At 47.1% G+C, this 27,208-nt stretch overlaps 1 protein-coding gene across 1 annotated transcript; it reads right to left on the bottom strand.

Annotated features, from left to right (window-relative positions):
* Positions 1-27,208, bottom strand: LOC146194077 (proton-coupled amino acid transporter 2-like). The gene is made up of 3 exons (XM_084602970.1): positions 27,006-27,208; positions 10,342-10,532; positions 1-3,543 (listed from the first exon to the last, which is right to left on the bottom strand). Exons 1-3 carry the CDS (start codon positions 27,191-27,193, stop codon positions 3,266-3,268), a joined length of 657 nt encoding a protein of 218 aa, XP_084459096.1. The 5' UTR covers positions 27,194-27,208; the 3' UTR covers positions 1-3,265.

The raw sequence follows: 27,208 nt of genomic DNA, 5'->3' as shown, positions 1-27,208 counted from the left end.
TACAATACTTTTCCATTTATTTATACCTAAATACTATTATAACTTGCATCAAATTGTATAATATGAATGTAAATGTAGATATATACAAAAGTGCACAACATATATACATATATGTTTCTAACCAGGCTCATAAAAAGGAAGAATTATGGTCCCTATATCACAAAACAGCCACATACTTTAGCAAGACCGAATGAAATGATTAGCTGAGCTTTGAAAGATTGACTGACAATGCTTGGCAATTAAGGCTTCATTGAAACCGACAAGGACGAACAGAGCAGTCAATACTGACTGATTTTTCAGGCAAGAGTCTCAGGGCAAAATCTCTGGTGCTCAAAAAAGGACAGTTTTGTTCACAGAAAAGACTACACATGCTCTTGAAGTGAGAATTTCCCAGTTTCATATATATACAGTTTATCAGTGCATCAGATGAAAAGGCATAAAGGCAAATCAACAACATGGAAATCACCCAGGCACAATGACAACAGCCACATTTAAGAAGTTAAATAATTTCAATCAATGACAAGAGGAAGGCTGTGAATAAAAAGTACTAGGCCCCACTGACTGTCCCATCCTCACGTTGCTGGCCTGAATGTAAGGCACATGGATTTCAATGCTCACAGAAGAAACAAGATATCACAGATTGGCACGTCTGTGCACGATGCAACAATGCACCAAAGGCGTGGTTTGCTCAGAGAAGGCACTAACGGCACCATACGCACTAATTAATCCACCAAAGCACGACACGCTTTGCACATTTCGTTGATGTGCCTCAAGGCACAATACATGCTCCACTGCTGCTCGTCGAGAGAGGCATGTTTCAATTACGGGTGAAATTATGAGACTAGAAAGATGCAAGCCCTTAAATGAAGAAAAGGCCCTCTCCAGTTAGCATCGTCATAACAACCATTCCAGCAAAACAATAGTGCACACCACAATGCATTGCTCACACAAAGTCGTACAACATAAGCTGCGTGAGAACTAAAACGAAACAAGGAATTACTGGAACAAGACATGAAATTAGACTCCATCACACACATGCAGGTGCACACAAACCAAAACTGCTTCCAAAGGGCTCATGCCGAGGTGAAAAGAGTCCTAAATAATGTGCAATATCTCTGGCGTATGCTTGTTGCATAAAGTTGCTGGCACTAAAGACCTAGCCCCACTTTCGCGTACAAAATCAGAATGTCTCTCAAGGTTTCTTCCTCGACAAGAAATGAAGTCGTGAAATCCACAGGCGATCGTCAAACTCATACTTGACCCAAAAGACCATTAATGTCATATTATTCAACCCACCCAACCTAGCTGATTACACACTGACAATGTTCTCATAGGGGCTATGATCCCAACAGTCGTCACTGCTAACCTATTTCACGGTGGTTACGCTGCAATATGCTCAGTCTAGCAACTTTGCAGTAGCTACTGGCAAGCTTCTCTACTTGGCATCCTTAAGAGCACATGCAACGATGAGTGTTTTGTAAAACTGTCCTTCGTGAAATAAAATAAACGATTCGTAGGTGTTCTGCTTTCCGGCAACATAAGCTGCCGCATACAATTCCATCAGTTTACACTTTCTGAATTACAGAAAAAATGCATTCAGAATTAAAAATAACAAAGCTGGTAATAAAACAAATTATGCCTTTGGCCTGCAGACTCTTCGGCTGCGGTCGCAACCTTAGGTCAACGGGAGGTCACTGCTATCATCAGTATCCTTGGCAACTGTCGGAACACAGTAAGACTTGTGGTAAAAGCAGTCACTGGGGTATTCCCAGTCACAACGGAAGACAGTGCATGTGACAGCTAAACTATAAATCTCAGTACAAAGCACCGGCATTAATCACAGTAGTCATTTACAACAAATGCACATTAGTACAATGCGTCACATACCAGGCTACAACAACAGCCAAATAGCAACAATCAATTAAGATTAAAAAAAAATGTGCAGTGAAACAAGCCCACAAGGCATCCGACACTGATTAGAAAAGAGAGAAGCAAATTTTGCAGCATAACCTGCAAAATGCGTACATCTGCCACTTCATGGTGGAAGCAAATGCAAACAAGAACAAGCGGATCATGGAATGTGGCCGGACACGCTGATGACATTAGCCATGCCTTTTGCTCAAGGGAGACAATGAAAGAAAGCTGCAGCTACTACAAGCAGAAAGCGCAGCCTAGATGGTAGCACTAATAACGTATCAGCCGACTGCGCTTTCGCTAGGTAGGTTAGCAGCCTACAGGAACGTCGTATAAAAATTCCACAGCCCTTAACAACTGTGGCAACAATGCCCTTGGCTGGCATACATTTCAAAGCACAAGCCTCTCAAAGCGGCACATTTTTTTTTCAACGGAGCTGCGAATGTAGGTCTTGACAGAATAAATATGTGCACAACTGTCCCTCAAGTGTTGCATTAGCCACATCCTCAGAGGGTGATCCACATCCTAAACAAAAGTAATGCACACAGTTTATGTGTCACATAGCTACAGTCCAAAATGTGGTGCGGCCGCAAGCCTCAGTTCACGTTATGGTAAAGTGTAGACAAGTGCTATCATATTTTCCCAAGAAATCGAGTTGTCAAAACCTGCCACATTGAAGCCAACTGCCCACCAGAAGGCAGTAGTACGCATACAAAATATGTCCGTGTTGATTCCCCAAGACCTAAAAGAGAAATATCAAGTCACGACAGCAAATGCGTGAGCAGACACTGCCACTCCCTTCCGAATTCAGCTAAGCACATGTCCTTAAGCACCCATCAGATTGTGCAGCATCAAATGTCCACATTCCTCACAACTGCAAGGAGGTCCACTGTTTTAGTGTTGACCCAACTGCAGCACAAGGTTTGCAATATCACACACAAAAAAGGGGCGACTGTTCATGCACTTTGTCCAGTTTGGCCATCAATGATTGCTTGAGCAACATATCCCCCATGTTTCTCGATAAAAGTAGCTACACATGCAGCACCCTTGTAATAGAGAAAAAAATAAATCTCAATGCAAAACACCGACGACAGCCGTTCCCAATTTGAGCAGACGGAGCAGTTTGAACAGCTGGCACAGCTGCCAATAACGCACATACACGATTAATTTTGCTTCGACTCTACGGAGACCCTCTGTCTCGTCGAGTTCACATGAGAAAGACAAGACGAGTGCCTCGTTCCGGGACTTGTGGGCAGCTGCGCAAACCCAGTGCGGTTCGGACACGTGACCAGGACAAGTGTTGTCCCGTGTGCAAAACAAAGAAAGTGTGTAGCCAAGGCACTGTACGCAATCATGCCGGCGGGCTTCCACCCCCCGGGTTATTCGAGAAGGTGTTAACGATCTCGGTGATGGTGACAAAAGTGCCCGTCACAAAGCCCAGCACTCCGAGCAGCAAGATGAAGAGGTTCTTGGACCACAGCCACGTCCACGTGAGCTTGCCCTGGTCGCCCTCCCACAGAGTGAAGAGCTCCAGCAGCGGAGGCAATATGAGCGCCAAACTGCTGCATGCCAAGGCGCCGACCAGTGGAATGAACAGATCCAGCCTGGGTACCGCCACCGCCAGCACAACTGCACACAAAACAGGTTATCAAGGCAAAAGCTTTACTCGGCTATGTTTGCGAAAACGTGTGCGCAAAAGTGGAAGAAAAATGTAACGTGTGATATGACATCACAACATTAAGATGAAACTGGTAGTCATGTGTATGTAATGCAAGTGGCATGTAAATGTCGTGTCATGCGAGTAACTATAGTTTAGTGACGAGTCATAGACAGTCGCCTGTCATGAGTCAGATTGGAGATTCAATGTGCATGACTATGGAGTCCATGACTTGTGCAAGTCAGTCATGACCACGACTAGTGTCTAGTCACGACACCCAAAAGTACTGAGTCATGACACTGTAGGAGCTACTAAAGAGCAGCCAATGATACCAGTATATTTCAATTTTCTTCGTCCTTTCTTAAACTTATAAAGTTAGTGGAACGTTGTAGAAATATACATCAATAAAGGCCAGCAACAGTTCATTCTCTATGCCCCTTTAAGTGTGAAAGACAGCGTCTTCAATATTCTAATGCCAGAACATCTCGGCATCCTCTGGCAGCTATTATACCGTATTTACTCGCATAATGCTCGCCCCCCCCCCCATTAGGCGTCAAAAATTGGAATGATTTTTCCTTGCATAATCATCACACCACTTATCCCCACGAGAGTCGTCTGCTACAGTCGAACCTCGATATATCGAACAGCGCGGTGATTGCAAAATAGTTCGATATAGCCGGAATTCGATATACAAAATCACGTAGAAAATGCGTCAAAAACTAGTACAAATCAATCAATGAACCAATCGTGGCACAGTGGCGCAATAAATACTCACTTGAAGTTTCAAACAAAGTATTTATTCCTTTGGCTTAAAGTACTGTAGCAGCGTAGCTTGCTTCAAATTGGCAACCGCGTGCTTAACCACGGCGTCCTCAACGTAGTCTAAACGGTCCATAAGCGATAGTCCAGCGCCTTCTATTGCGCCGCAGTAGCGGCGTACAAGGTCCAAAGCAGCTACAGCCTCAGTTGCAGTCGGGAGCGGGGCAGCGCTTACGGGATCAACCTCGGCAGCGTCTTCGTTTGGCCGCTCAGCAGTAACTTCCGCTGCAATCTCTACATCTGTCAACTCCGCCACTGTTCCGGTGCTGTCATCACCACCAACGAAGTCATCAATGCACATGCTGTGTGGCTCAGCACCGACAAAGCGCTCCAATTGGCTCCAGGTTTCTTCGAGCTGGCATTCTTCCTCTGTGCCGTCGTCCAACGCTGATTCTTCAGTTGCTTGCTCGGAAGCTTCTTCAATGAGGCTTACAAAACCCGCATGCCGAAAGCAGTGAACTACTGTCGACTGCTTGACGCTGTCCCACGAGGCTTTCAGCATTTGAATTGCACCCAAAAGGTCTGTCTTTAGCTCTTGGCCCATCCGCAGCTTGAGAAGCAAAATGTCGATCAGCCGACGTTTATAAATGGATTTGAAAGCGCGAATAATGCCCTGGTCCAATGGTTGCAGCTTCGACGTCGTGTTCGGCGGCAAAAACTTAATTTCAATGTTGCTCAGCTGGACATCAGTGTGGTGTGCTGTGCAATTGTCAACGATGAGGCAAACCGTCCGGCCTTGACGCGCCAGCTCCGAGTCCCATGCCTTCAACCATTTTTGGAATATCTCCCGAGTCATCCACGATTTCTTGTTCTATGCGTATGTCACCGGAACACTGGGGCAGTTGCGCATGCATCTCGGGGTTTGGAACTTGCCTATGACAAGTGGCCGCAGCTTCGTGCTGCCGTCCATATTCGCAGCCAACAGAACTGTAATACGAGCCTTGCCTTGCTTGCCGCCGTGGCACTTGTCTCCGCGCGTGTCGAGCGTTTGTCGCGGAAGCATTTGCCAGAACAGGCCCGTCTCGTCAGAATTGAATATCTGATTGGGCTCATACTTGACGAGAATCTTAGGCCACTCTTCTTCAAGCCACTTCTTGATCTCGCCTTCATTGGCGTCCTCACTTTCCCCCGAGACTGTCTTCCCGACAATGTTAAAGCAGGCCTTAAAACGTTGCAGCCAACCGCTGCTGGCATTGAAGTTCTCGGCACCGAGAATGAACGCAAAGTTCTTGGCTTTCTGTTGTATCATCGGTCCCGATACAGGAATATTCCGGGCCCTTGCGTCGATGAACCATTTGTGCAGCGCCTTCTCAACGTCTTCAAAGGTAGCTTTGCGCACCCGCCGCGCGCCTGAGTGCTGGTTTTGTTCCGCCTTGGCCTTTATGTGACTCTTGTTTTTCAGCAGAGTGCTCAAAGTGCTCCTCGGTATGCTGAAAGCTTCGGCGACGCTTGACTTTTTTTCACCATTTTAAACGCGGCGGATCACTTCCAATTTCGCAGCAAATGTCAGGGTCGTCCGCTTCTTCGCGTTTGCAGCCATCACAACACCGACCACGCCGTGACAGGCCTAGGCCACCTAGGCTGCCTAGGCCCCACATGATAACAACGACTGGCGCAGCACAAGTGGCGGCGCCGAGACGCGGTTAGTCGTTGACAAACTAAATCAAGCTAGCCACCCTAGCCCGGCCAAGCCGCCGCGTGCATACGCCGCTACGTTCAAATGGCGCCCTCGGCGCGATCGATGTATGCAGTGATCGTGCGCAGCAGTCGGGAACGCCCATCGCGCCGCCGCTATCTTCGAGGGCGTTGAGGGAAAGCTCGCCTCCTGTCAACAGAGTGCACATGGTTTGGGGTGGCGGAGTTCGATTTATCCATTTGGCAACCGACGCCGTTCGAAATAAAAAATTAAAAATGCATGCGATTTTCCGCGTGATATAGAAAGTGTTCGATATAATCAATAATTCGATATATCCGTGTTCGATATATCGAGGTTCGACTGTAGTATAGTAGCAAGCTCCATCTTTGGAGCGCTATTGAACCTAGCTGGCCTCGTGCGTGCGCGCTAGAAGGCGGCGATAGCGTGCTTGGGTAGATCATTAGTGAAATCTCGTTACTACGAACACCACATTAATGAATTTTTCAAATTAACGAATTTTTTAAGAATCCCCGGCAGATTTGCTATGTTTTCAATATAAAACTATTTCAGAATAACGAACATATTTTATTTCTTCTTCTATAATTTTGGAACATCAGTATTACGAATTCGGCTAAAATTAACAGCGCCGCAGCTGAAACGAAACAGAAACCGCCAATTCTGTGTGTATGGTCCGTGGGCTGTAGCTGTCATCATCAGGACATCCAGCTCCTAGTGCCACCACGAAGCTATGGTTTATTACGCAGTAGCCAACCGGATTAGCTTCCTGCGTTTTTTCCTTCCTGTGTTGTGTGCCATACGTGGCTCGGTCATTCATGAGTTCGTGCGTACGGGACGGTATTTTATTTATTTTTTTTTTGCCGCAAATTATCTTATTGCGAAGTTCGTGCGAGATTGGCAACGATATTAGCCAGCGAAGTGCCAAGAAGATATGAACGCAGCTGCTTTCACTGCAAGAAATCGACGCAGGGAAAAAGCGATTCGGCCTCTGCAGATTTGCCCCATCGACTGCCGCGATCATTGTGAAAGACCGAGACAAGATTTTCAAAGTTCAGGGAGCATTGAAGATGGGGTCATAGAGAACTTTGATGTTTCTTTGTTTTTTTTTTTCTTTCCACATGGACAAAGTCGGTACTTTTATTGCTCGGTGCAATCACGCACGCAATGAGGTGTTCCGGAAAGTGGAAGGTTTATGTGCTGTAGTGGTGTAATGTAGTGTGCGATCGTGTTTGCTGCACGCGGCAGAAGAAAATAATTGATTTCTTCAAATAAATCAGCTTTGAAGTTAGTACAACATTTTCACTTGAGGTTTTGCTCGCCTACCCACGTGCCTACTGCCAACGTACGTCATTTTCATACTTTGGTTTGGTTTGTGGGGTTTAATGTCCCAAAGCAACTCAGGCTATGAGAGACGCCGTAGAGGAGGACTCTGGAAATTTTGACCACCTGGAGTTCTTTAACGTGCACTGACATCGCACAGCACACAGGCGCCTTGCTTTTCACCTCCATCGAGAAGCAGCCGCCGAGGCCGGGATTTGATCCCGCGTCCTTGGGGACAGTAGTCGAGCACTGTAACCACTGTGCCACCCCGGCAAGGTTCATACTTAGGTTTACCACTGGCTTATAATCGCAGATTTTTCATTACAACAATATTTCAAAAATAATGAATGATTTTTTGCGGTCCCGCGGGATTCGTTATATCGAGATTTGACTGTATCATCATCGTCATAGGCTCGTCTTTCTTCTTTTTACCTCCATGATGCTTGTAGTCGACGCTATTTTGAGAGGTGTCTCCACGTCTCATTATCATTGTTCCTACATTCCGTCTGTGTTACATGCTTTGTTCCACTGTCTACCATGTTCTTGGTGCTGCATCGCAATGGGGCGTTAAGCTGAAAGCTTTCGAGTATGCGCTACAGCATAGCAACCGTGCTGCCTGTAGGCACTTCGGCGTCAACGAGTTCTGCATAGTACGCTACTAGTGACAGCGATTGCAGTGTCGACAAGGACTCGAATCAAGTCTCTGATCAAGAGTAGAACTGTATGGTCTGCTGTGAGCATTATACCATGGAACGCGGGGAGTGATGATGAAGCTGAATGCAGCCAATAAAGTGCTTTAGTGATTCGTGCTTTCGGCGCCCCTGTACTTTTATAACAAAGGTAAGTTTTGCTTGAAAGTAATGTTTTGGTTATATTTACAATAGCTGGCCTAAGAATCCCGATTCACATCCATTTAAATTTCCTTTTAGCGCTCCCAAACTTTTGTTTGACAATTTTCCCCGCATAATTATCGCACCTCCCAACTTCGCATAAATTTTCCACGAAAAAAAGTGCGAGCATTATGCGAGTAAATACGGTATATACCTGAGCAATCGTGTAGGCCAACTTTAAATTTCATCTTAAAGATACCGCAGTGAGTGAACACTTAGAAACAATTTAAAAAAAAAAGGCGAATGGAGCGTCGGTGTGCTGATATGAAAAATTAGGAAATTTAAAACTGGATGTAACAAACCTGCATATCCTGAGTTCTTGGTTACAACATTCCTGATAACAGGCATCTATGAACTCCGCGCAACGGAAATGCTGCAGCAGTTGGCCCTGACACGAGCTTGTTATGACAACTATTTATCAGCTGGTGCCTGTGTTACCAGAAGTTCAGCCACACCACACAAAAGCTTTGTGCTTAACAATGACAAAACAGAAACAAGGACCAAGGAAATGTCTATGGTCACAGTGACTGAATGCACCTAACCCAACCCCACCAGCAGCATCCCACAGTGAACGCAGAAGTCCTCGGAGCCTCCACTTTAAAAGCGTGGACTGAATGGCACTATGACAATAGCATTTGAAACAAATGCAAAACAACAGGATGTGGCAAACATGTTACGAGACTTGCAGAGGACAAAACAATGCGCGTCTCTTACTGCCATCCTGCTTTCCCAATTCTGGCGCTTGAAAAACCTAGAACTGTAATGCACCAGAAGCAGAGATGTAATCTGGGTAAAAATTGAGCCTGTTTCCCAGGGGCATACTGAGATAAGGTACACACGAGAAGAGATGGGCACCTTGGACACATTCCACCCTACAGCTGACCACGGGTAGCAGCAATGCACAAATCTGGTGAGGTATTTACCCGCATAATGCTCGCACCCCCAACATTGGACGTCAAAAATCGGAATTTCTTTTTTCCTCGAATAATCATTGCAACATCAATATTATCACCGCGGGAGTCATCTGCAAGTGGTAATAAGCGCCATCTTGGACGCGCTACTAAATCTAGCTGGCCTTGTTGTGTGCACGTGCTACCAGGCGGCGATAGCGTGCTCGAGTATATCATCATCATCATTTTTTTTAAACATCTATAATGCTCATAGTTGCCATTTTGCGAGGTGTCTCCGCGTCTTGTTGTCACTGTTCCTTCGTCCCGTCCGTATTACTTGCTTTGTTCCACCGTCTACCGTGTTCTTGGTGCCGCATCGTGGTGGGGCGGTACACAAGTTATACAGCTGCTTTTAAGCTGAAAGCTTTAGAGTACGGGCTACAGCATAGCAATCGCGCTGCCAGTAGGCACTTCAGCGTCGAGTTGTGCGTAGTGCACTACTGGAGACAGTGATTGCAGTGTCGATATGGACTCAGATCAAGTCTCTGATCGAGAGTAGAACTGTGTGGTCTGCTGTGAGCATTATACCACGGAACGTGGGGAGTGATGACAAGGCTGCGTGCGGTAAATAAAGTGCTTTAGCAATTTGTACTTTTGGCGACCCTGTACTTTTATAACAACTGTAAGTTCTGCTTGAAAGTAATGTTATGGTTATATTTACAAAAGCTGACCTAAGAATCCCGATTTGCACCTATATTTAAATTTGCTTTTAGCGCTCCAAAACATTTGCTCGAAATTTCCCCTGCATAATCATCGCGCCCTCCAACTTAGCATCAATTTTCCGCGAAAAAAAGTGCGAGCATTATGCGAGTAAATACGGTATTCAAGCCTTTTGCATTCGTTTTCAGCTGTGTCGCCTGCACTACACTTGGCTTCTTTTATTATTGTTTTGTTCATGCATAGTTTCCATTAAAAATTTTTCCAGTGCTCGATTAGGAAAAATTTACCTCTGAATGTTTCACGACTTTTATAACTTCAAGTAGTAGGAGTTTACTGTAAACACTGGCGGTGAATACGAACAGAGCCCTTTTCGTTGAGCAGAAACACTCTCATTTTCAGTCAAAGCAATAAGCAGAAGGTAATTCATCCCCACAGTGCAGATGGCTAAGCCAATGTCGCAGATAGTTCGCTACGCACATGTGAGGGTTACGAGGGCAGTGCGGACCAGGAACTCGAAGAACATGACCCAGCGTGGTGAGTACTTTGGCTGGTCGAGGGAGAACCGCCTTACGATGGTGGGCCAGATGATCTTCACGGGCACATACATTTGCAAGGCATACGACAGGAAGATGGAGATCGCAAATATAATCCGGATCACCTCGTTCAAACTGAAAACACACAAGAAGAGACAAAAGTCACACATCGAAGAAACTCTGCCAGCGGTCAATGAGACATCTGGTTTCGACGAAACCCAGTGTTAGCAACAAAAAGTACCAGATCTCAGAGAACAAGCATCTGCAAAGCACAGCACACCTCACATGCTTAGATGCACTCCACTTTTTCAACTCTTCCTGGAGGCGTGTATACAACCGTGCACATAACATACCATATTTATTCAATTCTAAGGCACATCTTTTTTCCAACAAACGCAGCTAAAGATTAAATGTGCATTATGAAACTATGCCGCCAACACCCTATTGTCATTGACATCACAAAGTGGGGGCTTGGTATCTCTCACATTTTCTGCAACATTGCCTATCTAGCCTGTCACAGCCATGGACACCAATAGTCCTTGCAAATACCTCAAGCGTCCCTTCAGCAACAAAGATGCGTAGTGTTCCCCACAACAGCTGATTCAAAAAGAAAAGAAAGGTGACTTTGTGAGTGGAGACAAACGGCAATCAGGTGTACGTATGTGCAGGGTTCGGTGGCCTTGTGGTAGAGCATCCGCCTCGCATTCGGGAGGTACCGGGTTCGATCCCTGGTGCCGCCGGTTACCCACCGGTTTTTAAATGGGTACAAGCTTTCCCCCGGCCTGGTGCTCGGTTCTTCTGGGGTGAAATGCTTGGGAAAAGGGGTCACGGCCCAAATAGTTGCGCCGATGTGGCAGTGATTCGTTCCGCCATCGGACAACAATAAGTCCGCCTTGCGCGGCAACAGCCCATTATGTGGCCCTTTTTTTACCGAAGCGGTGGCCTTGTGGTAGAGCATCCGCCTCGCAATCGGGAGGTACCGGGTTCGATCCCTGGTGCCGGCGGGTACCCACCGGTTTTTAATGGGTACAAGCTTTCCCCCGGCCTGGTGCTCGGCTCTTCTGGGGTGAAATGCTTGGGAAAAGGGGTCACGGCCCAAATAGTTGCGCCGATGTGGCAGTGATTCGTTCCGCCATCGGACAACAATAAGTCCGCCTTGCGCGGCAACAGCCCATTATGTGGCCCTTTTACTGCTCACACAGTTGGGCTTCGAAGGCGCGGGCTCCTTTTCCAAGCCACGAGCCCTGGCAAGCCGAGCACCAGGCCGGGCCGTGGCTTGTACCCATTTGAGAAAGCCGGTGGGTGTCCGGCCGGCAATGGGAGTCGAACCCACTACCTCCCGTAACCGAGGCGGGTACTCTACCCCGGGGCCACGGCTCTACTCTCTACCCTCTACTCCGAACAATACACCCCAAATTATGGGGAGAAAGGCTCGCGTTTTCTCCTTTTGTGCCTAGGCTTCGCTGAACAGTGGCAGAAAGCTGTCCGAGAGTATAAAACAAGGTGCAGCATGTCGCATGAGCCGGTGTCTCCTTTAGTGCATGACCATGAACACCAAGGATAGTAAGAGCTGCATCGGACCGGTGAGTAATCTCGGTATCTCGAATAAGTGTCTAAATCCACTATGTTTTGCCCCAGAGCAGTTCCCCAATAAAGCTGACGCTTTATTCACTCTTAATGAAGTTAACGGTTTATTCAGAAAGCAGTGCATGATGCGATATATGATAATGCAGAATATCATTTGCTGCCGAGAATTTAAAAGTTTCTATGCTCCGAGGTGCAGCGGTGGCGTAGCGGTAGAACATCCGCCTCGCATGCAAGAGGACCGGGGTTCAAATCCCGGTGCCGCGCAAATCTCCACCGGATGAAAAAAAAAAAAAAAATCCGTGTGTCGATGGAATTGCATATACAGGTTTGGGGTGCGACCTGATGCCGGTGAACACCTCCGGCAACGCACTCCCTCACCAGAACAGGAGTTGGCCACCCTGGTGCAGTAATTGGCCACAACCTCCTATGATAAGCTCCATAAAACCACGGCCCTCAGTCACCAGCGTCTGCGGAACAACTGACCACGGCGGCGGTCAGACCTGTGACGCAGCAGGGGGTGCTAAGAAAGCCTGGCTCCGCTGGACAGGCCGCCATTGGAAACTGACCTTGGCAACGTTTAATGCTAGAACTCTAGCTAGTGAAGCTAGTTTAGCAGTGCTGTTAGAGGAACTAGAAGGCATGAAATGGGATGTCATAGGGCTTAGTGAGGTTAGGAGGCCGAATGAGGCATATACTGTACTGAAGGACGGGCATGTACTGTGTTATCGAGGTTTACCAGAAAGGCGACAACTAGGAGTAGGTTTCCTTGTCAATAAGTATATAGCGGGTAATATAGATGAATTCTATAGTATTAATGAGAGGGTTGCAGGCATCGTAATTAGGCTTAATAAGCGGTATAAACTGAAGGTTGTACAGGCCTATGCACCTACATGTAGTTATGATGACCAGGCAGTTGAAAGCTTCTATGAAGATGTAGAATCGGCAATGCGAAAAGTAAAGACGCAGTATACTGTACTAATGGGCGACTTCAATGCCAAGGTAGGGAAAAAACAGGCAGGAGACAAGGCAGTAGGTGACTATGGCATTGGTTCTAGGAATAGCAGAGGGGAGTTACTAGTTGAGTTTGCAGAGCGCAATAACTTACGAATCATGAATACCTTCTTCAGCAAACGGAAGAACCGAAAATGGACATGGAAAAGTCCTAACGGAGAGACTAAAAATGAAATCGACTTCATAATGTGTTCAACCCCCGCCATTGTGCAGGATGTAGAGGTAATCGGGAAAGTTCGATGTAGTGACCACAGGATGGTGAGGTCCCGAATTAGCCTAAATCTGAAGAAGGAACGCAATAGATTAGTAAGAAAGAAACCCATCAACGAATTAGCGGTGAGGGGGAGGGCAGAAGAATTCAGGATCTCGCTACAGAATAGGTATTCAGCTCTAACTGAGGATGGCGACATTACCCTAGAGGCAAGGAACAATAATTTCAGAGATATCATTACTGAGTGCGCGGTAGAAGTAGGCGGTAGGATAGTTAGAGAGGATACCGGTAAGCTGTCTAAGGAGACGAAAGATTTGATTAAGAAACGGCAGAGTATGAAAGCTTCCAATCCAACAGACCAGATCGAATTGGCCGAGATATCAAAGCTAATCAATAAGCGCAAGGTGGCCGATATAAGGAAGTATAACATGGAGAAAATTGAGCATGCTGTAAAGAACGGGGGAAGCCTTAAAGCGGTAAAGAAGAAATTGGGCATAGGCAAAAACCAGTTGTATGCGATAAGGGACAAGGCGGGCAACGTCATCACTAATATGGACAAGATAGTCAAAGTAGCCGAGGAGTTCTATACAGATCTCTACAGTAGCCAAAGTAGTCAGGACCGTAATGAGATTGGCGGTAGGGAAAAACAGTCAGACGTTCCACCAGTGACGAAGGAAGAGGTCAAGAAAGCACTAGAAACTATGAAAAGGGGGAAATCAGCTGGAGAGGATCAGATAACTACAGATTTGCTGAAGGACGGGGGGGATATCGTGCTAGAAAAACTGGCCACCCTGTATACGCAGTGCCTGGTGTCATCGACGGTACCGGAAGCATGGAAGAATGCAAACATTATCCTCATTCACAAGAAAGGGGACTCTAAGGACCTTAAAAATTACAGACCAATCAGCTTACTGTCTGTTACGTATAAGGTATTTACTAAGGTAATCGCTAATAGAATCAGGACAACCTTAGACTGCAATCAAGCAAAGGATCAAGCAGGGTTTCGGAAACGGTACTCTACTATCGATCATATCCATACCATCAATCAGGTGATAGAAAAATGCTCGGAATATAACCAGCCCTTATACATAGCATTCATTGATTACGAAAAAGCATTTGACTCAGTTGAAACCTCGGCGGTGATGCAGGCATTGCGAAATCAGGGGGTAGACGAGCCGTACGTGAAAGTGCTGGAAGATATATATAGTGGCTGCACAGCAACCATAGTTCTACATAAAGAAAGCAACAAAATTCCCATAAAGAAAGGTGTTAGGCAAGGAGACACAATCTCCCCAGTACTATTCACAGCATGTTTAGAGGAAGTATTCAGAGACTTGGAATGGGAGCAGTTAGGGATAAGGGTAGATGGAGAATACCTCAGTAATCTGCGATTTGCTGATGACATTGCCTTGCTAAGCAACTCGGGGGATGAACTGCAAATAATGATTGATGACCTAGACAGGAAAAGTAGAAAGGTAGGCTTGAAAATCAATATGCAGAAGACTAAGGTAATGTTCAACAGCCTCGGGAAGGAACAGGAGTTTACATTAGGTAGCGAAATACTGGAAGTAGTAGGCGAATATATCTACTTAGGACAGGTAGTAACCGCAGATCCGGATCATGAAAAGGAAATAACAAGAAGAATAAGATTGGGATGGAGCGCGTTTGGCAAGCACTCGCAGATTATGACTAGCAGCTTACCGGTATCGCTCAAGAGGAAAGTATACAACAGTTTCATCTTGCCTGTACTCACCTATGGGGCTGAAACGTGGAGGCTAACCAAGAGAGTTCTACTTAAGTTGAGGACAACCCAGAGGGCTATCGAACGAAAAATGGTAGGGGTAACATTAAGAGATAGAAAGCGTGCAGAGTGGGTGAGAGAAGTAACTCAAGTTAACGACATTCTAGTGGAAATTAAGAAGAAGAAATGGACATGGGCAGGACATGTAGTGCGAAGAGAGGATAACCGATGGTCGCTGAGGGTAACAAACTGGATTCCAAGGGAAGAAAAGCGTAGCAGGGGGCGGCAGAAAGTTAGGTGGGCGGATGAGATTAAGAAGTTCGCAGGGGTCAAGTGGATGCAGCTAGCACAGAACCGGGTTAAGTGGAGAGATATGGGAGAGGCCTTCGCCCTGCAGTTGGTATAATCAGGCTGATGATGATGATAATGATGTGCATTTTAAGCTGGAAGCCTTTATAGGCTCATGAGTGTCCATCCTTGCATGTGTGTATGAACGCATGCACAGATGAACGGATGGATGTGGTATTCCATGAGATTCCGCATATACTGCAGGATTGTGATGTCATCGACCATGACCAGATGTGACGAAATCCTGACGTCACATCCGGTCATGACGACATGTCCAGTCATGACCGATGACTTCACCAAGGCGATTCACACATACAGTCGTTGACCGATATTTCGGACGGCCAATTTTTCAGGCCTGCCTGAAAATCCAGACCTTGCAATGGCATCGTCAAGCACTCTATAGAGTCAATGTATAACACTGACCAAAATTTTGAACGTTTGAAATCCTTCTCGTTCAATTTTCCAGACATTTTTGTTTCAATTCGCGACTCAAGAGCTGCCGAAAACGCAAACAACGCCGATGCCATTTTGCTTTTCTGGCCACTGCCATTTTGGTTTTATGCAACCTCGAACCACGTGTCACTGACGTGTCATATCGTCCGCTGATCTGGCTTATCACGCCATCAGAACCTCGCATACCCAGTATAGCCTCGATAGCAGACACCACTTGCTGCACCGTCCCACCAGTGCCTGCTCTGCTGTGCTGCCGTCGGGCACAGTCGTCAGTCACCGCGGTCGCTATTCGCATGTGATGCGTTGTGCTGTACGACGTCCATACTACAGTCCATAGACTAAGGCGTTATCCGGACACCCAAGCACCTCTGTCGGTCATGCGTACTAAGTCGCATGGTATTATGCGTGGACAGTGGCAAAACCTACAGAGTCGACTTGTTGTCTGTACTCGGCGTGCTTTCCGATGCATGGAAGGCGGTGACCGAGGTGACACAGTGGAACTGCTTCCGCCACGCAAGTTTCGCAATCAGAGATGAAGTGCCGTCGTCATCCGATGATAGCGCCAGTGAATCCCATCAGCCGTCTTCGTCTGCGGACCTCACCTAGCACTTGCGCGCTGCAGGAGCCGTTCCCATGGAAGTGATGATGCTGGAGCAGTTCGCTAACGCTCACAGCGATATCGAGCTCTGCTGCGAACTAGCAGTAAACTAACCCAAGCTCTGATGGTGCTTTCGGCTGTGTGCAGCGAGAGCGTCACCTTTGCAGACATGCAAGCCTACTTACTTGTATCGCAACGTAGCGCCCCGCAGAGGCATATTGACCACTTTTTCAAGCCGCTCGCTAAATAAAGTGACTTTTTTTGCGTAAATTAGTTTTTTCGGACTGCCTGATTTTTCGGATGCCATCTCAGCCCATTGAGGATCCGAAAAATCGGTCAGTGACTGTATATGAAGCTGATCCCGCCAGGTGTCTGATACAGGCGTCCGTACTGCACCATTCATTTGGCGCTTCTTCGAATGCCGCATCACACAGCTTACAGAAGCAGACGCAGTGCTACAATTTCCAACTGCAGGAACACCTTATATGAAATTCTACACCAAGTTGTGGAAAATAGTAGTCACAAATGTTTTGTGTAGCAAACTTAATTAGCTTCCATCAAGTATATTTAGGCGGAAAAATAACTTCTCCAGGGAAACAGTCAAGGGCACCTGAAAAGGATTAACAGCAAGCTTTTCTTTTTCCATGTAACAGCAGCAGAGGTGCCATGAAGGCAAACATTATCCATGTAAAGCACTAACCATGGCAAGAGAAGAATGCAGGGGAGAGGACAAAGAGTACAGACTAAGAATGACTCAGAAGAAATGAATACAAGAAGGAATGACAGAAATGGCATAACAAAACCAGAACTGAAACAGACTGGGGAAAAAATAAAAATGCTACAGCAGCAGCTCCTCTGTATGGTTGGACTAAATCCTTTTTCTTCCTGCAGGTTAAGGTGATATTTCTCAATTTAATGGATTTAACAAAAAAAAAAGTTGTCACAGAAGCAACGAAACTCACACAACAGCTGAATGGTGGGTTGCCTGTGCTTTCAAGATTTCGGCAAAGTGCCTAAAACGGTTCCTTGTAAACAACTCTTCGTTTATACAGCGTAGACTGCTTATAACATAGGTTGCAGGGGCATGAAAATCCATATTATGAGAGCCACTGCACTATAACCAAAACATTGTTTTTTTTTAGGTAAGAAATGAATGCCAGGTGGTAGCTTCCCTTTAATGCTTTATTAATCAGAACAAAAAGAAACCCACTATGTCCGCTTCACACTAAGACTAGATTTAGCATACCGCGTGACTGCAAAATGTACTGCACTCGTATATGCGGAACTACGTAGTATGCACTTTTTATGAATGCATGCACAGTTTCGAGAAGGCACTAACCTCTACAGCCACACTCTATGTGGTTAAGTCATCGCTTGGATCTTTTCGCTCCCACAAAGAATTCGACCCTTTGGTTGGAAAACAAGCCTTGCAGTGAGGCTTACAGATTTACTGTTTAGTGTAACTGTTGTGGCAGCCCATAACATCGAAAGGAGTAGCTATTGTGCAATCAAGACTGGAAGACTCAAGGAGAGGAAATAAGCAACACACGTGCTTGTGCCGTGCTCTAAATACGTAGCGCGATGTGCAGTGCCATGCAGAGAAGCTTGATGCAGCACAGAAAAGTGCACTTGCTGCTCTGCGATTTCACCGAGCGGATTGCAAAATTGGTTATTCCGCTATAACCGGTATTTCGCTTTGCACGACCACATAATAAGCAGTATGACTTTACATTGAGTCCTATGGAAGGCAGACCGGTGGCCAACAAAAAACATGTTATAACTGGTCCTGCACTATAAGCAGTTACATTGTAAATGGTCTCCAACTGTACAAAATACTACCTCAGTAGCAAAGTTCTATTGACATATGCATCCTTATGCCTACAGGGACACTGAGGTCAGCTCTACCAAATCATTGTTGCTGGCAAACTTTGATAGTTTGGCAGCTGATGCATTTGGTGTTACATGTCCAGCAGCAAAAGACGTCATTTATTTCGGAGAGATTCTGATTTGAAGTTCAAAGCCATTTTCCCGGAGCTCTGGTTCTCAATATCGTGACTTGCTTATGAAGACTTAAGCAAAAAATGACATAAACCTTGAAATAAATGCAGACTCTGTGCCTGCTGCCTACTGTGAGTGCTGCGGTCTAGCAAAACCTGAAGTGAAAGCTATCACAGGCCAAGCGATACATACAATTTATCAGCCGTTGTTTTGTTTGCATCATCCTTGTTGTGTATCCCGCTCCCAGTCCTGAAAATGCAGGTTTTGCTAATGACTGTGACCTGCAATTCAGCAACCTCGGCCTCATACAGTGTGCATTGCTTATCAGGGCTGAGGCAGCTGAACCAGGTGTACAAGCTCTATGAGCATCTACAGGCGAGTGTGCTTGTAATGAACTTGATGGTCACATAACTTCCGTTCGTTGTATCCAAAGTTCATTGTTGACATGAACGCCGTGGCAGGGAGAAACGAGGACAGAGAACTCACAAGGACGAGCTCCTCGTCTCTCCCTGCCACGCTGTTCATGTCAAGTATGTCTGACCAACTCGCCCAAACTTTCACGCTTCTTGAAGCTCATAGTAAGTGGACTTCTGCCCAAAACTGCAAAGCTCAGCAAAAGTAGTTTTTGTTACTACTATAACGTCTCCTGTTTACAGTAGTACACACAACATGACCACCATTCAAACAGCAAATTGGTGATGGTGGTTGATCATTGGCCATGTTCAGAAGTTTCCCTTACTCATGTTTACCGCTCTTTTTCTTTCACAATAGCTACTGTGCCCAACTGAGGTACATGCACGCACCAATAGACTTTTCCAGTAATTCCACCGTGCCCCTGAGTAACCGCGCAAAGCCCCCTGGGAAAGTGGAGTGCCGCCGCGTTCACGTCTCTCAGACTTTGCCGGTTCTCAGGCGAACTTTTCTCTGCCATCTTGGCGTCCTTGCTGCGCTGCTGCTTCCTGCTGTTTTCTTTGAATTATGCTGTGCCCACCATTCCTTTGCATCATGTTGCACAGTTGGATGTTGCATTCTAAATCCATGGATCATTAGCCGACACAAAACGTCCGACGTGGTGGCGCGTGAATGCGCAGTGCGGAAACAACCCTTCTCTCTCTGCCGATGCGCGCAATAGAGCCCGGCGGCGGAACACCAAGAGTAGGAACACCTTAGAAAGGCGCAGCTAGTTGCCGTGGTTATGGCACGTCCGCTGTAGCAGCGTGTGCCAAGCACGGCGACCTTAGCTTTACGTGACGTAGTAAAACTTTTGCTTCAAAAGTCACAAAAAAATTGTGCAAACACTAGCAGCTAACCATCAAAGGAATCCAGTGCTTGCTGCGTTTTGCAAGAAAGCACCAACAATGTGCACGAGAAGACGCATAATGGCAGAAAGCAGCGGCACAGCAGCACGCCAACAGGCGATCACTCCGTTCTCCCATCATGCTTTGTGCGAATCCACCAGGGGATGGCGCGGCGCTGCAATTTGTGGCAAGGTCCACTAACCTTCTAGACTGTCGGTGCTCATATGGTCAGGGACTGAAGGCAGTTTTAATTCCTCCACATTATTGTTTATGGGAGGGTTGACATCTTAGTTGCGACAGAAGGGGCGGGCAGTGATGCGCACATTATTAGACTGTGACAGATAGTCTGCTGGACTCCACGTTCATTATAACCAGACGGTGTGGCCAGTTGTTCATTATATCTGAGACAAAGTGCTGCAGCTCTAATACATATTTTGATGGTAGCTCTGCCCCAATTCATAACAAGCTCGTTATAATTGTGGCCGTTGTAAGTGGGCTCGACTGTAACTCCAGCCCAATGCATGTGCATCTAGTGGGAGCACGAGCATCTGGAGTGAGCGAGTGGTGGTGTGAAGCAGTTAGTTGAGCAGCACATTGCTTTCATGGTAGAGTTCCTCTCAGGCACCTGATGCCTTCTTGACTGCACTTGGCAGAGATGACCGTAGGGACCAAGTTTTACCACTTTCCAAGGAAGAGAAAATGAAAGCCAGAGTGGTGGACATGTTTGATTCAATATACTCATCATCAAGAGTAAGCTCTTGTTACATTCTTTCTGAGCAATCAGTTTACCCACAGACGTGTTCCTTGTTGTCTAAAAACAAATTTAAAAATCTGTCTTGTCAAACACTTGCTCTTTAGGGTGAAACAAAATGGAATAATACCCGGTTTGCTGCAGATGAAGTTATGTGATGTTAGGAAGATAGTGAGAGACCGGAAAGTGTGGCATGATATGGTCCATAGGGTCACGAAGAGTAGCACACGACTGAACGACTGAACTGAACTGAACTGAACTTGCTTCCTTTGACGTTGTGTCATTTGTCTTCAGCATCTGGCAGATGATGCCGCTACTTCACTCCCATTTAAGTCAAAAGTTTTTTCATGCTGTGCATATGGTGCGATTCAAAAATTTAATGCCTTTATTCAAGTTTCACTTTGAAAGACCTGTCAACCCATTAGTTGACTGAAACCCCACTGTGTTTAAAATATAACAGGCTCTCGTAAACAGCAGAAGTGGCTGGCTTATCATACTGACTATATTCAGCAGCGGTGGGTGCAGTGTGCACTTTTAGAGAATTATCGAGCTTGTAGAGGACAGCTTTTAGTGTAAAGCTTTCTAGACTGTTTAGTTGCAATGACTGTACTGTTGTGCCAATGTAATGCCAGCGACATCACGTCGGTCTATGCTAGAACCTTGCACGATTCAGAGAACAGTTGTGGGTATATTTGCTTTCACACGACTTTACTGTGCAGTTATAAAAATTAGCATCTAAATGAGGTTGCTAACTTTGTAACTGTCTTCTTTAAAGCACATGCCAACTGTTAACAACTGGCTGCCTTCATAAATTTCATAAATACAGAGTTAAACAAGGAAAAATTGTTCCGAAAGATTTGTTTCTATGTGTACCTGTGGATTGCACTTCTGTTCGGTGCCTGCAGCCAGATGTGGCTTTGAGGGGCACATATCCCAGGGTTTTCATCACCCCAGAATGAAATTTTTATACTTTTGCAATACATTCTAACCCGGATATATCGAACCTGGATAATTCGAATTTTGGTTATATCGAACTTGTGGAATATCCCCTTGAAAATCCCATGTAAAAATACAGGAAAGTTGTGTTGTATATCGAACTCAATTTCACCTGTCGTTCGATATACCAAACTCCGCACCACGCATTGGACGGTGCGCCTTCCCCCAAAGACGATCGCATCATCCTCGGCCGTTTGCCGCGCGACGTTTTCAAGCCACACGCGGAAGAAATGAAAGGGCACAGTTTGGCAACGGCTGGTCTAGGGCAGCGCCACGCCCTTTCCCCAAAGGCGTGCGCATCTGCGGTGATCATTTGCCGCGCGCCAGCACATGACATTTGCAAGCCATGTGCGTGAAGGAACAAGAGGGAACCAATGCAGCTGTGGTGTTCGGGAGAGGGAAAAAACACGATAGAGCGAAGCGCAAGGGTGTGCCCATTCTTCTGCCATGATTTATCTCTACCCTTCCTCTCTCTTTCTTGGTCTTCGTTCCAAGCACGCGGACTAGTCAGCTCGGCAGCTCGGTCCGCGGCAGACGCTTTCTCCAGTATGTGTTGTGAACGCTCTGCGCACGGCGGCTGACGTGGGATGCACGTCTCGCGTCGTGATGCCGAACGTGCGTAGCTATGGCGGCTGCAAACGATAAGAAGCGTCAGTTTTTTTCTTTCCTTTTTTTTTTTTTTTGCGGGAGTTGTTCGTCTTTGCCGTCGTGCTGAACGTGCGGCGTGATGTGTGCTATGGCGCCTGCGGACAATAAGAAGCAGCCATCTTTTTTTTTTGTTTTTCGAGAGTCATCCTTGCTTGTCGATCGTGCCAAATGTGCAGGCCCAGCGCAAGCTACGGCGGCTGCGGACGTTAAGAAGCAGCACTTTTTTTTTTTGTGGGAGTCGTTCATTCTTGCATTTATGAATCAACAAAAGCACGCGGTCAGCTGCAATCATGACACTGGCTTTTAGCATTGTTCGCTTCAAGCGACATTTGCAGCCATCATGCTTTCCCAATGATTTTGTGGCAGTGGACTACGCCCGCCCCAAGCGTGGCGTGATAAATCAAACCAGGCTTGTGCAATCAAGCCATCACGGGCACTCTGCCAAGTTCACTCCCCGCCACTGCGGGATCTATCAAAAGTATAGTAAAAAAATAAACACGCCGTGAAGTTATCGCAGCATTTTGGCTCGCTGCCAATAAATGAGCTGTGGATATGCGACGCCAAATTCTCGAAGGGCAGAATTGTGGGGTGAGGGCTCATTATGCGAGCGGGTTGATTACGTGACAAATACAGTATCATTTTTCACGATCGCAAGTGGTGTCTCAAGCCGATTTCTGTATATCGATAATATTGTTACTTAGCTGTATTCGCTGTTCGTGATGAGGATGAAGTGCAACAGACTCCGAGAAGACGACGACGCTGAGTGTTGTGAAATCGGTGCCCTCATCAACGTTAGTTGTGCGGACAGCTTTGGGATGTAAGTCTTCCACGTAACATCTCTTGGTGGAGGTGAATCTATTCGATCCCCCGTCACAAGCTGAATCTCCGCAGCGGCCGCCACATCGGAACCACCACAATGACTACTGACTACAGACGCCTTTACCTCTACAGCCGCCGCTCCTGCTATTGTAATGGCCCACCCCCGTGACCCCGGAAACTTCTGCGGGACCGACGACGTCGACGTAGACGACTGGCTATCCCTATACGAACGCATGAGCAAGCACAACAGGTGGGATGCCACACTCATGCTCGCGAATGTAATATTTTACTTGGCTGGGACCACGCGTGTGTGGTTTGAAACCCACGAAGACGAGCTAACATCTTGGGATATTTGCAAACAGAAGCTCCACGACCTATTCGGAAAGCCTATTGGCCGCCACATTGCCGCCAAAAAAGCACTCGCCTCTCGCGCCCAAACGTCTACAGAGTCTTATCTCACTTACATCCAAGACGTCCTGTCTCTATGCCGCAAAGTCGACCAAGGCATGCCTGAGGAGGATAAAGTCGGCCATATAGTAAAAGGCATTGCCGACGATGCCTTCAACCTCCTGTAGTGCAGGGATTGCTCCACCGTGGACTCTGTGCTGCAGGTGTGCCGACGTTTCGAGCAGGCGAAACAGAGGCGCATATCTCACCGTTTCGACCGGCTGCTGAACACGGCTGCTAGCTCCTCCTGTATCGACATCCCGACTCCTCGACCGCCTGCTAACGACAGCACTTTGACACGCATTGTCCGCCAAGAGCTTGAGGCAATGACTCCCGCGGCCTCGCTGTCAACAACAGGCTTTGACAACACCCTGGCTACTATATCCCTTATTAAGGCTGTTGCTCACCAAGAGGTTGCGAATATGGGCCTCCCTTCTACCAGCACCACCGACACCACGGATTCAGGACCTGCCCCTCCAGTAATTGCTGCCGCCTCAACTAACGCCGGTTTCTCGCCCCGATATCGTCACCGCAACCCAAATGAATGGCGTACCCACGACAATCGCCCCATCTGTTTTAGTTGTTCTCGCGTTGGCCACATTTCCCGCCGCTGCCGTAGTCGCTGGTACACGCCATCTCGTCAGTACACCTACGTCGACCGCCGCGGAGACTATGCCCCTCTCTATTCCCCACCTCGCCCCGACCAGACCCGTGCTGACCCCGGGTCCACTGCCCGTGCTGCCAACCGTTCACCATCCCCGCAAGCACGACGTTCGCGTTCTCCTCTTCCTCGCCGCAGTTCGCCACCGTCCTATTCTGGCCACGTACCGGAAAACTAGCCAATGCAGCTCCCGGAAGTGACGCTGCATTTATGACCCGGACCGAAAAACCTCTGTTGACCCCTGCCCTACAAAATAACCGTATCGACGTCCTTGTGGATGGAGTTCCCGTTTCTGCTCTAATTGATACAGGCGCCCAACTGTCCGTTCTCAGCTCCTCATTTCGCCGTCGCCTCAAGAAAGTCCTTACGCCAGCCGTCTCGTCCACAGTTCGCGTCGATAATGGCAGCCCTGCTGCCGTGGTTGGCATGTGTACGGCGCGAGTTACAATTGCTGACCGTGGCCGCTGTTTTCTGTCGCGAGTGGTTGACGAAATTCTCCGTTAGTGCTCCGTCCGCCACAAATTCACCACCGCATATCACCCTCAGACCAACGGCCTCACGGAACGTCTAAACCGTACCCTCACAGACATGCTGGCCATGTATGTGTCTGACGACCATCGTGATTGGGACGTTCATCTCCCCTTTGTCACATTCGCCTACAATTCATCTGTCCATTCTACTGCTGGATACTCCCCATTTTATTTATTATTTGGCCGACACCCGTTACTACCCTTCGACACTTCTCTACCCGCGGCAGACGCCACCAGTACTTACACCGGTGATGCCGTCACCCGCGCTCATGATGCCCGCCGGATAGCTCATGCCAGGCTCTCTGCATCTCAAGACTCCCAAAAGATCCGGTACGACAGCCGCCACCGTGATGTCCACTACACTCCTGGATCTCCCGTTTTGCTGTGGCTCCCGTGCCGTCGAGTGGGCTTGTGTGAAAAACTTTTGCCCCGTTACACTGGCCCTTACCGTGTTTTGCGCCCTGTGACCGACGTCACCTACGAAGTTGAATCTGTGGTTCCGAAGTCCCCGTCCACAGCTCCAACTTCCGAAATAGTGCATGTGTCCCGTCTAAAGCCCTATTATCAACATTCTATTTCGCTAACATAGACCGCACCGGGACTGTGCTTTTCTCGCGAGGGGGTAGTGTTACTTAGCTGCATTCGCTGTTCGTGATGAGGATGAAGAAGTGCAACAGACTCCGAGAAGACGACGACGCTGAGTGTTGTGAAATCGGTGCCCTCATCAATGTTAGTTGTGCGGACAGCTTTGGGACTGTAAGTCTTCCACGTAACAATATTATCAATATATCGAACTATTTCGCGATCCCCTTCGAGTTCGATATATCCGGGTTCGGCTATGTTCTAGGGTGCACTTGGCTTTTCTTCACAAAGGTGTAAATAACATTTATAGGTAATCTGTAAAATCCTAATATGTAAAACCTCGTTAATTCGAAGTCATTGGGACCAACAAAAGTGTTTAAATTAACCGAACAGGACAAAACATCTCACCCAGACAAAAAAAAATTCATTGTGAGAACATGCTGGGCGCATACACCCCCTCCACCTTACTCCTTCCATCCATCAATTATCAACGAAGCACGCGGTCCGCCGTGATCATAACATTGGCTTCGAGCATCATTCACTTCAACGGCGTTTGTTGCTATCATGCATTCCAATAATTTTGTGGCAGTGGACGGCGCAAAGCTAAATTGTGGCGTGATAAAGCGAATGTACCAAAAACCAGCAGCCTTGCACAGCCGGACGAGTCGAGCAAAGCGCTGCTGGCCCTCCTGTCAACAGCGCTGGCACTCTGCTAAGTTACCTGGTGATAATGAAACAGTAAAATCCACAATTTTTCGTTATCTCCAGATATCCTTGCATGCAGTTTTCAGGCCAAGACTCAGAAAAACAATGCAGAACAGAAACCAGATTAAGAATTGAACGCAAAGGACACCACATTGAAAGTTACATAAGTGGCAAAATGCTACGCAATTATGCTGAGCGTGCGCATGACTATGGCAGCAAGTTCCACCTCCACCAAGGCTAGCCCGAGGCATCTACAAGAGGGACAGGGAGATGGGAGTGGTGCATGGGGGAAAGTGCACGTGGTTGCGCCGCCGCCGGGTGAGGAGGTGCCTGCTGTCATCACACATGCCCTCTCCCCTGCCACTGTTGCCCCAGGAAAAACCAATTCTTGTTTCGTGTCACCAGCGCTCTTCGCTGTTTCTGCTACTAGCGCTACCGATGCGCGAGAACTCTCAAGCAACCACATGCTTTCCTTGTTTCTTTTTTCTTTGTCCTGCTATTTCTCGGTGATTTTGAGCGAACAACTGTAGTGCCACCATCCAAAAGTGAAAGCAGACTGCTGCATTTCTCTCAGAGATGCGCTGTCAGCCCCGAAACACGGCGCAATGTATCAGTCACTCGTTGCAATCAGAGATGTTCCTTTCCCATCAGTTCGTGTTAAACTGTCATGAAACTTGTGGTGTCTTGCCTAATTTCGAATATTTCAGCAGTAGCCAAGACATAGTCAGCGCCGTGACTTTGTTAAATCGACATCAATCGCCGCAACATGTTCATTACATGGAGTTTTCTAATGCATGCATTTCAATGGAGATGGAGTTGGAGAATCGAAAAACCTGGTAACATCGAGGAATTCGCTACAAGAAGGTTCGTTACATAGAGGTTTACAGAGAGATGTCGGACCATGTAGGACCTTTTTGTGTTCTTTGCTACTATACAAATATAAGCACACACTCAAGCGAGTTTTCAAATTAGCCAGAAAAATAAAGGCTGAGCATGAAAGCTTTACCCGTGTACAGCCCCTCAGAGTTTGTACAACTGCGCTCGATAAAGGTGCAGTCAACACCTTCTCCAGCAGAACTCATCATGGCTGCCTCACCACTGCTGGTAGCCACAATTTTGTGCGTGCTAATTTCTATGCCCACAACATGTTTGCACACCTGTCTCAATTTACCTCCGTTTGTGGCAAAGCATTTCTTCGTGGCTCTGCCAATCTCAAAGACTTACGGTGATGGTGGGAAGTTGAGAGTGATGCTGCCCAACACATGACTGCCGTACTTGAGGTAACCAAAGAAACCAATGGCCGTGTAGAGACAGACCACGATGGTCATGCCAGTGTTGAGCACACCAGTCAGACCACCAAAGTCCTGCGGCGTCTTCATCTCATTTTCCAGGGGCAGCACCTGAAGTGGCATACACCATCATCCAAA

This window comes from Amblyomma maculatum, chromosome 4 (genome assembly GCF_055883805.1).
Source record: "Amblyomma maculatum isolate TAMU_Amacu chromosome 4, ASM5588380v1, whole genome shotgun sequence".
Classification (NCBI taxonomy): domain Eukaryota; kingdom Metazoa; phylum Arthropoda; class Arachnida; order Ixodida; family Ixodidae; genus Amblyomma; species Amblyomma maculatum.
The sequence above is the reverse complement of the archived record's forward strand: the minus strand, read 5'-3'. Positions and strand labels throughout refer to the sequence as shown.

Coding starts and splice junctions, on each gene's coding strand:
- LOC146194077 (XM_084602970.1), bottom strand. CDS start 27,193: ATGCCACTTCAGGTGCTGCCCCTGGAAAATGAGATGAAGACGCCGCAG. Junction 10,533..27,005: donor CTCAACTTCCCACCATCACC/GTAAGTCTTTGA, acceptor GTGTGTTTTCAG/TTTGAACGAGGTGATCCGGA. Junction 3,544..10,341: donor TGCCCTCGTAACCCTCACAT/GTGCGTAGCGAA, acceptor TTTTGTGTGCAG/TTGTGCTGGCGGTGGCGGTA.